General features: G+C 36.6%; 4 protein-coding genes across 4 annotated transcripts; 3 read left to right on the top strand and 1 right to left on the bottom strand.

The window, feature by feature from the left end:
- Nucleotides 1-789: 789 nt before the first annotated feature.
- LOC106319103 (methyl-CpG-binding domain-containing protein 13) lies at nt 790-3,980 on the top strand. Its single transcript, XM_013757338.1, has 5 exons — nt 790-1,261; nt 1,717-1,812; nt 1,886-2,032; nt 2,112-2,223; nt 2,295-3,980. The coding sequence occupies exons 1-5, from the start codon at nt 1,184-1,186 to the stop codon at nt 3,713-3,715; spliced, it is 1,854 nt and encodes a 617-aa protein (XP_013612792.1). The 5' UTR covers nt 790-1,183; the 3' UTR covers nt 3,716-3,980.
- Nucleotides 3,981-4,148: 168 nt separating this feature from the next.
- LOC106319331 (putative uncharacterized protein DDB_G0287975) lies at nt 4,149-5,039 on the top strand. Its single transcript, XM_013757619.1, has 3 exons — nt 4,149-4,353; nt 4,443-4,635; nt 4,726-5,039. The coding sequence occupies exons 1-3, from the start codon at nt 4,201-4,203 to the stop codon at nt 4,734-4,736; spliced, it is 357 nt and encodes a 118-aa protein (XP_013613073.1). The 5' UTR covers nt 4,149-4,200; the 3' UTR covers nt 4,737-5,039.
- Nucleotides 4,913-6,648, bottom strand: LOC106319329 (ADP-ribosylation factor-related protein 1-like). The gene is made up of 7 exons (XM_013757617.1): nt 6,550-6,648; nt 6,022-6,127; nt 5,797-5,937; nt 5,608-5,716; nt 5,468-5,529; nt 5,285-5,388; nt 4,913-5,204 (listed from the first exon to the last, which is right to left on the bottom strand). The coding sequence occupies exons 2-7, from the start codon at nt 6,112-6,114 to the stop codon at nt 5,096-5,098; spliced, it is 618 nt and encodes a 205-aa protein (XP_013613071.1). The 5' UTR covers nt 6,115-6,127; nt 6,550-6,648; the 3' UTR covers nt 4,913-5,095.
- A 97-nt stretch (nt 6,649-6,745) lies between these two features.
- Nucleotides 6,746-8,562, top strand: LOC106319330 (protein phosphatase inhibitor 2-like). The gene is made up of 4 exons (XM_013757618.1): nt 6,746-6,851; nt 7,396-7,508; nt 7,880-8,068; nt 8,169-8,562. The coding sequence occupies exons 1-4, from the start codon at nt 6,835-6,837 to the stop codon at nt 8,375-8,377; spliced, it is 528 nt and encodes a 175-aa protein (XP_013613072.1). The 5' UTR covers nt 6,746-6,834; the 3' UTR covers nt 8,378-8,562.
- The last annotated feature ends 1,117 nt before the right edge of the window (nt 8,563-9,679 follow it).

Below are 9,679 nucleotides of genomic sequence, written 5' to 3'. Positions count from 1 at the left end.
AAAAAAAAAAAAAAAAAAAAAGAGAATAAAATAATTATAAAATATATGCTCATATATTTTTTTGGCTAGCAATGAAAAAAGAATATAAACAGTTCTGAAAGATAATTACAGTTGATTGGCCAAAAAAATAATTTCAATATACTACTGAACATTAATGATATTTAATCAAAACATTAATGAAGACACATACTTATAAATTAATAATAACCAGTAAATACTAAGTTGCAAAACCAATTTATAAATTTTTGTTGATACTTAATGCGATAATTTGTTATAATATAATAAGTAAAATAAATTATCAACTCAAAAATCTAAAATAATTTAGCTCACATAGTTTATCATAATTTTAAATTGGTAGAAAATGTAATTTTCTTAATTTTTAAGTGTGTAATACAATGATAAATACATTAGAAGAATAGACAATAAAATTATTTTTTAAACTATTAAATTATAAAATTAAAATAATACAGAAGCAGAGCAAAATTATTTACATAGTAATAAAATTGAAAATAAATTTAAACACACATAATCCACACATAGCACGAAAAAAGGACTCAATATTCATAAAGGTCTTCCTAGATATACATCTAAAAATGCATTTTTAAATACACATTTATATAGGATTTTGTAAACAAAATTTGATCTTTGACCAAAGACAGAAAAAAAATCCAAAACTGAGCAAAATTTTCTATTTATTTATGTAAATCTAGTGTTAGATTTATTCATTTCTGACAGTTGAAAAAGGGAACAAATAACTAAACTTTACAGAGATAAAAAAAAAAAAAAAACTAACTAAAGTTTACAATGGATTTGAGAAATTTAGCAGGAGAAGAGAGAAAATAGTGGATGTTCTGTCCAGAAGACTCGCAATGCTGGTGGTGGACTGAGTTTGGTTTTCCTCTCAAATCGCGAATCACACCATCGAATCTCTTCACTTGTACACGTGTAAACCCTTTCCTTTCTTCCTCCCAATTAAACCTATTTTCTTATTATTCAGCTTAGTGGAGAGGCACAGAGAGAATAAAAGGTTCCGATCTTGAAGACGAGGGCGTTGATTTACGGTGAATTCGTGATGGGTTTTGGCGTTTTGAGTTGAGAAACCATTCTGGGGTGGTTATGTTAATTTCTTTTGTTCCGAATCCAGAGAGAGAGAAAAAAGGAAGTGGTTTTCAGGCGAGAAGAGATGGATGGAGAAGGGATCTCTGATGGGTTATCGGCGGAAAGGAAAGTGGAAATCAGAGTAAATAAGAACGGGAGAAAGGTGATTTTCAGTGATAAACCCTTTTTCTGACCTGTCTTCTGCATGTTTTGTTTTGATTTTAGCTCTTTTGCAGTGTCTGAATCAAATTCTTTGAATCTCGTTCACTCTTAGTTTCTGATGTTATTATGATTATGTAATCATGGCAAAATGTGAAATCTTTTGTCATCTCCTGCATGCAATGCTTTAGCTTTACTGAATCATTTTAACTTAAAAGGGTGTTTCTTACCTTTGATGGTGACTTTGATTGAAGCTTTGTAATGAAGCTACATTTTCTCCGTTGATTTGTACTTGTGTAGCTATGTTGTGAAACTTTATTACCTCTCTCGCATTCATAAGTTTTCTGCTGTTTAAATGTTTGGAGACAACAATGTTGTTTTGTTCTTTGAGATCCCTCAGATTTTGACATTTATACGTGTTTTTTTAAAGGAAAAAGTCTCTCTGTCTAAGTGATACAGGTTATAGTTGAGAAATCTGCAGCTGAAGGGTTACCTGAAGGATGGATCAAGAAGCTTGTTATATCAAACAGATCAGGCCGTAAAAGAAGAGATCCAGTCTGTACTCTCTGTGTGTCTTTTAGCATTTTATTCTACATTGAAAGTCCTCTCATGTCATTTTCTTTTGCAGTTCTTCATTGACCCTCAAAGTGAGTATATCTTCCCATCCTTCAGAGCTGCATCACGTTATGTTGAGACTGGCGATATTGGGCATTATGCACGCAAGTTCAAGGAAAGCGATACTGAAGATAATGATTCCGGAAATGGCAAGAACGTTGTCAGTTACTTTCTCCCTTCTTTGGTTTTGTATAGTTGAATGGTTGATTTTGTGATCCTTTTTCGTCATTTGGTTTTAGCTTCTTCTGGAGTCTGCTGATGCTTTACTGGAAAAGGAGAAGAACATTGATGTTAATAATAGTAAACGGAGAAGAAACTCATCTTCTTCTTCTGGTGAACATTCTGAGAATTGTAAGCACAAATGCTCTCTTTCTCTTATGCAGTGAGTAATGTTAAACGTCAACATTTTACTATACTTGCAGGTAAAATGAATTCCGAAGTGAGCAGTGTAATCTCACAAGTTCTCAAGGATTTGGGGAAGAAGAAAGATGTGAATGATCCTGTCGAGAACCAGCCAATTGCAAAACGTGTTACTAGGAGCCAAACTAAAGCAAATGAGACTGAGGAAGTAGACGTACATGTAAAACCCAGACTGAGAAGTGCTAGTTCACAAAGTCCACAGAAGAGATCTGTGATGAAGGAGGAAGATGTAAGAGATTCTGCTGAAAAAGGGATCACGAGGAGTAAGGCTATAGTGAAGAAGAATGAGTTAGCTAATAGTGTAGCAAGAAGAGCATCAAAACGATTAGCTGGTATTGAGCTTGAACCTACCCCTGAACTGGATACAATAACCAAAGCTCAACGAGTAGCACCTCCTGATAATGATGACGATGGCACGGCCGGAAAGTGCAAGCCACCTGTGGATCCTATTGCTGTTACCAGCGGATTGAAAAAGATGGATATACCTCTCACTAAGGAAGAAGCCAAAAGCTATAATACTGAGCATTCATTTCCAAAACCAAATGCTGCTGCTTCCTCTACAAGCATGAATCGCGTGAGTGCAGAATTAGAATTGGAAATGCAGATAGAAAAGATGGGTAAACCAGGAGGCAGTAAAGTCTCTGGAGACAAGAAGAAGATGAAGATGCCACAGGTGACATCCCAGGTGGAACTGAACCCAGTTTTTCGTCTTGAGGGTTACAAGCAGAAGGAAGAAATGTCGCCAGTGTCACCATTATCTTGCAAAACTTCTGCAACAAAGCGTGAGAAGACAGCAGGAGGCAAAAGATTGGGACGGTCGAGTGCAAATGCTAATAAAGTTACTAGTCCGAAAGCAAATGAGATCTCATCATCAAATAAAGAAGAGCATCCGCATCCGCATCCTTATGATAACGGAAATTCCACTCAGAGGAGAAATAAACTAAGCAGCAACTTATTTGAATCATCTGTTGTTAGAGGCACATGCTCAGAAGTGATGGAGATGAGTAATAATACCAACAGCTTCTCCTCCTCCTCTGCAGCAACTCTTGCAGATCTTTGGAAAGATCCTTGCATTGCCTTTGCTATCAAAACACTGACCGGAGACACGCTTCGTTTTCCCAACAACACTGCCGCAATCTCTTCTGATCCAAAGAGCAATCATGCCAAGCAGAAAGGAGTCACATTTCTCCCAGAGACGCCTCAAAACGCTAACGCATACTCTGGCAAACCAGGAGTGTCTAGTGAATCAGCGCCGGGTATGGATATGTGGAAAGACCCGTGTATCGACTTTGCTATAAAAACCCTGACGGGGGCGATCCCTATAGTGTCAAATGACCCGGTTGTAAGACCAAAACATGAAGGGATGACGATGACATCATCATCAAGACAGGAACATGAAGGTAGGCAAAAGCAGCATCTGTGATTATGTAGTTCAACAGTATAGTAACAAGGCCATGGGGAAACCTGGGGGAGATCTAAGGTTTCCACAACTTTTTCTCCGAGGACTAGGTTGTTTTCTCTTTGCACTAGTAGTTTAAAGATCCATCATCCATGTGCAATGCCTGCTTCTTTGTGTTCTGTATATACAATATGTATTACTTTGATGTATCGACAGAACCTGCAAACTCATATAAGCTATTAATATCCTGTTTTTTTCTCTTCCTATGTAACAATGGAAACTTCTCAAAGATAGCTTCTTTGACTTGTTTGACCAAATAAAAAAAAAAAGCTTCTTTGACTTGTTACTAGAGATAATTGTGACGTCATCTAAAAGACTAAAACGGACAAAGAAGCCCGCGAAAGATCTAGTGTTTTGCCGCCAAAATGTTTATAATACAACATATATATATATACAAAAATGTAATATAACAGTATAGAAGAAGAAGAAGAAGGAGAAGGGAGGAGAAGATGGAGATTCGAGTGAAGTGTGGGTGTGGAGAAGAGGAGTGTAGCGAGTGGATGATCGTAGAACTCCAAGGCGTCGTGGAAACTCAGTCTTCGTTCCAAGGTTCTGTTCAGAATCTCGAGATCGGTCGTCTCTGTCACTCCGATTCCTCCCAGGTTTTTTTTTGTCTTTTAATTCAGTTCGCATTTTCTCGAATCGGAACTGTGAAATAGCCGGAGATTGAAGATCCTGTTGATGGTTGCAGGAAACCTACACGTTCACGGTGGGTTACCATGAACTCACGGGCTCCAAGGTGACTCTGAAGAAACCATTGTTGGTTTTGAAGAAGCTTCAAAAGGGTACAGATGGTTCTTCAAAGAAAGAAACGGAACTGGAAGTTGTCGGGATTATAAGGTCAAAGATCTTGTTTAAGACCAGACCTAAGCCTCTCTTTTCAGGTATAACCTCTCTCTTCTGTTCTTGTTTGCTTTCTGAAACTTTAAGCCTCAAACTTGCTCTGACATTTCTGAGTTACTTGTTTGATTCAGGAACAAATTAGGCTGCAAGTGCAAAGTGATACCTCTGGATTGCTTCTTAGTTCTGCCTGTTTCCTGTCTTGTAAGCTACGGAAGAGATAAACTGATGTACTCTGTTCTTTGTTTTCAAGGAAATTTATTACTTTTTGGGAAGTTATTACCTTAAGTCTCAATCTGAATCATAGCATTAGCAAGGATGTAAAGGCAATATAATAATGATATTACTAGCCCTACTTATCATGTGATCTGCTGCTAACACAAAACATTGCACGATTCTGGTCCATTCCTTTTTTTTTTTTTTTTTTTTTTATCTACAAATGTTTCTCACAGAAAACAGTTTAGTTGGTTTGAGAATTGAGTTTGTGAGCGCTCCTTTCCAAGTCTAGGAAGTTGGGACAGGAACATATCCTGCACGGGCTCTTAATGCTTCCGTTCTTTTGCTTCTCTCCATCACTCCCACCAGCCATTCTATACTCTCTTTGATTCCTCGCCTGCTCAAACAAATAACATTTAAGCATCTCTAACAGAGCTACAAGGTTCCTGTGCGTAGCTAAAGTCAGTTTTTACTCACCCATCATATCCAGAAGCTGCTTCAAACATGTACACCCTTTCGTCTAGTTTCTTTAGATCCAGGTATCGGTCTAGCTCCTCAGCTGAGACAGCATTTGGGAGATCCTGCTCATCGGTTACCAGATTCAAGACTTATCAGAAACAACATATTAAGCAAACAAAAGGAGGCAATGCAGTTTCTTACTTGCTTGTTTGCCAATATCAAAAGAGGCGCTCCTTGCAAATCCTCGTGCCGCAGTGCTTTTTCTGGTGGAAAGGCAAACTTATATTTTAACATTAGCTTCATAATTGCTGTTTGAAGTCAACTTGAATGTGCAAACTCACCTAGAGCGGATTTTGAGTCTTCAAAGCGGGATGGGCAAGCTGCGTCGATCAAATATATCAATGCGTGTGCTTCTTCATAATACTTCTCCCAAATCGAACGCAAACCAGGCTGCCATAAGGGAGAAAAAAGGCATGGTTATTATTAGATTACAAAGACAAAACTGAAGGGATTGAATATTTCCAACTAACCTGACCTCCAAGGTCCCAAAAGACGATTTTAGCATTGGCGACTTCAATACGACCAATATTAAGGCCAACAGTAGGAACAATCCGATCATGTGGGAGACCTTCTGAGATTGAGTATATCGTTTTCAACTTCTCCAGGAACGTCTACACAGTCCAAATACGAGAAATGTGCATTAGAGATGAGCCTTTTTTGAAAGATGAGATACAAAAAATGGAGAAAATAAATACCGTTTTGCCAGCTTTGTCGATACCAAGAATGAGGACATGGAACTCAGTTTTGCTGAACATGTAAGTCCACAATCCATGCATTAGAGAAAACATCACTTCCTTTGATCTTTCACCCAACCAAAAATAGAAAAATGGAGCTAAGAATCAGCATATCATTCTCCGAGAAATCAAGAACATAACTTGGCTTCCTTATCAGAGTATAAACACAAGAAGAAAATGGATCTAAGTCAGAGAATACACAAACACAATGCTACACTAGTTACCCCAAGTAGCAAGAGACATCAAATAACCACCAAAACCAGGCACAATCATTACGAAGAGTTAGATCAGAGTCCAAACACAAATCTAAAAAAAATAAAAGGGTAGATCGCTAGAAAAAAAGAAGGTGAATCACACTATCACCCAGTCGCATTATCGAAACATGATCAGGACAAAGAGAAGCTCCCTAAAATTGATAAAATCAGCAAAGCAGAATTCTTCTCCCCGTTCGAATCTGAAAACCACACAAGCAAATTAGAAGATCCTTACATGTCTGAGGAAGATCTGGAGAAGGACAAGGAGAGAAAGATCTGGTTTTGCACTCAACTCTGTGTTGTTGTTGGTCTTCTTCGATAGAACTTCGAATCCCGAATTCCAAAACTACCCTTACTCCAACGCGTTTCCATCTCGAGTTGTAAGGGTGACACGTGGCGAAGAAACGGACGGCTGCTTCTCTTTTTGATTATTAGGTAATTGTGCGTCTTCAACACCCCCCGCCGGAGTCTTCAAAACTTTTGCTTTGCGATCGAGAAGTTGAAGTTGAAGTTGAAGAAGATGGCTGATTCAAAAAAGTAAGTTCCGTCTTTTCTGGAATTTATTATGCTCGATGGATGGATCGGTTTCGCACTTCATTCTCTTTGCTCTTCTTCAATTCCATCTTTAATTTAATAAGTGGTAGCTAGGGTTTCTTACAAATCTTTCTCCTTGTGGTTTCCTGTGATAAATCTCTCTTTTCTGAATCTAAATGGTGTGAACTGCTCGATTCTCTTTAAGAGGTTTATGATTTAAGCTTGAAAAGTTAGCAGATTGGATTGTTTATTCGCTTGATTAGCTGGAAATAGAGTACAACCAGCTTAGTATGAAGTATGTTTCTCCTTCTTTTGCTTGTGTTTATTAGAGCTAACCATGCTTGATTGCTTGCTGATTCAGAAACTTACCTTGCATAAGCGTCTGTGAGCTTAATTTCAGAGTTGTGTTAGTTTTTTCGTCTTCTGTTATAGGCGTTCAGATATTCCTGCCTTGTTCTGTTAAATAAGATATGACCTTTGTATAATGTTTTTCTGCTGAATATTAGTCTCTCGTTTGCAGCATTAAAGATGTTCATTTTTGTGGCAGGGGGCGTGTGCAGTGGGATGAAGCTAATATAGTGGAAATTGAATCTAACAAGCCTGTTAGGCAGAAGATCACTGAACCTAAGACACCCTACCACCCTATGATCGATGATGATGGTTTCTCTACTTTTCTTTCTTTGCTTTCTGTTTGTGTCTATATATGTGTGTGTGTGCACAATTTGTGAACTATGCTACTCTTTTAAGTATCCATATGCTTATGCCAAATTTGCGTATTTATGCTTGTCATCAACTTAACCTAATCAGATCTAAAGCATGTGTAAGTGACAATTATATGAATCTAGGAAGCTAAACAATTACTACTCTTTTCTGGAGGAAACTTGTGCTTGCGCTATTGGTTTCTTGATTTGAAATTTTTTCTTTCTAGGTGTATGTTTAACTCGAGATCGTTCTGATATTTTTAAATCCGCGAAACATAATTTAACATTTGTCTTTTCTCTTTGTGGGTGTTTCCTGATTGATTGTGCCAGGTTCTCTGTCTCCTAGAGGCAGGTCGTTTGACGAATGCGTTGATGATATGCAACGTACGGAAGAACTGAGGAACGTTCTCAACGAGGCAGCAGCTTCCTCAAGTAGGAATACTAGCCAGGGGTCTGGTTCTGGTGGCTGGAGCTCGTCGGAGGAGGATGAAGCAGATCCAATGGATCAAGATGATGAAGGTGTTCCTCCTCGAAACCAAACAAAATATTAACTTTCATGTTTTTATTCTTTTGTTTGATCTCATCTCCATATGTTTCTGTTTTTGTGCAAATGACACAGATGTGGATGGTGAGAAAAACGCACGTTTCAACGAACTCAGAAGAGTACATTACGATGAGTTTCGGAAGGTGAAGGAAATGAGGTCTTCAGGGTCGTTCTATGAAGAAGAGGAAGAAGATGATGGAGCAAAAGGCAGTAAAACAGTGGCAACTACCTCACGTCACACTAAAGGCGTTAAAAAAGAGGTCGATGCAGCCACGACAGCTTGATCCTCGAGTTGATATCAACCTCTGCTCAGTCAAATGTGTACTCTCTCCTCCATGTTTTACGGAGTGATTTCTTGATTAAGCTGGGGTTTACATTAATGTTTAGCTTTCTAAAAAGAAAACAACAAAGAAAAAGAGCAAAAAAACATTCTAAGTTATTTGTCTTTATATAGCATTTTAGAGGCCAATTGCTGTTGAACAAAAAGAAAGAGAGTCCAATTGCTTTAAAATCACTTTGATTCGTCAGTATCATCGTAATACTTTTTGTTTTATCAATTTCTGAAGGTTGTGTTTTCGTTTAAAATTTCTCTATGAATGATGTGTTATTGTCTTTTAATTAAAACTAAGAGATTGACCTGCGCATCCGCTTTATATTTTATACATTGATATTTGTTTTTTTATAATTAGTGCTTTATATTTTTATACATTGATATTTGTTTTTATAATTAGTGTATATATTTTAGATGTGTCGTAATATAACTAATTGTATTCAAAAGACCTAGACCGAATAAGATAATATAGTTATTTTTGGTTCAAATATCCGAACCTGTTTCAGATACATTTGTTGCTTAGATATTTTTAGGTTTCTATACATCAGAAAAATCATCTAAACCTAGAAGGACCCAACTCAAAACCCACACATAAATTTATAATATTCAAGCGGAGCCTAATTTCAAAAAAAAAAAATGATACCCCAAAAAGAACAAACAATACCTAAATGGATAGTCAACGTTCATGCCTAACTGATTTTATAAACTAATAAAAAAATTGTTCTATATGTTTGGCTAAATTAAGTGAAATAGAAAGAGTTTTTTTATTTAGTAAAATAATTATATGGAGTGAAAATTTAAGTGACAATAAATGTAATACATTTTTATTATTTTGATTTAACTTATTATTTTATTCACAAAAATATGTCTTTGAATTATGTTTTTGGCTAAGTAATTTTTCACCGGTTGAAACTAAAATAAAATAAAAAGGTTTAGTAAAATAAACTAAACCGAACTTTCAACCATATGCAAAACCCAATTATTTTACATTTTTGATTTTATAATTGGCACAAAATTAATGTTGATTAACTAATAAATAAAAATCTGCACACTACAAGAAAACACATGCTTAACGACGAAAATTAACGAGGAAAAACAATCCTCGTAAATTTGCGTCGAATTTACGATGAATTTACGTGAAAAACTAAAGTCATCGTTATTTCCTCGTAACGTAACGACAAAACTGTTTCGTCGTAAAGTGGATGTAATTTTACGAGTATTTTACGAGGAAAAACTATTTCCTCGTAAATACGAC

This window comes from Brassica oleracea, chromosome C9, assembly GCF_000695525.1.
Source record: "Brassica oleracea var. oleracea cultivar TO1000 chromosome C9, BOL, whole genome shotgun sequence".
Lineage (NCBI taxonomy): Eukaryota > Viridiplantae > Streptophyta > Magnoliopsida > Brassicales > Brassicaceae > Brassica > Brassica oleracea.
Note: the sequence above shows the minus strand (reverse complement) of the source record. Positions and strands in the feature narration are given on the sequence as shown.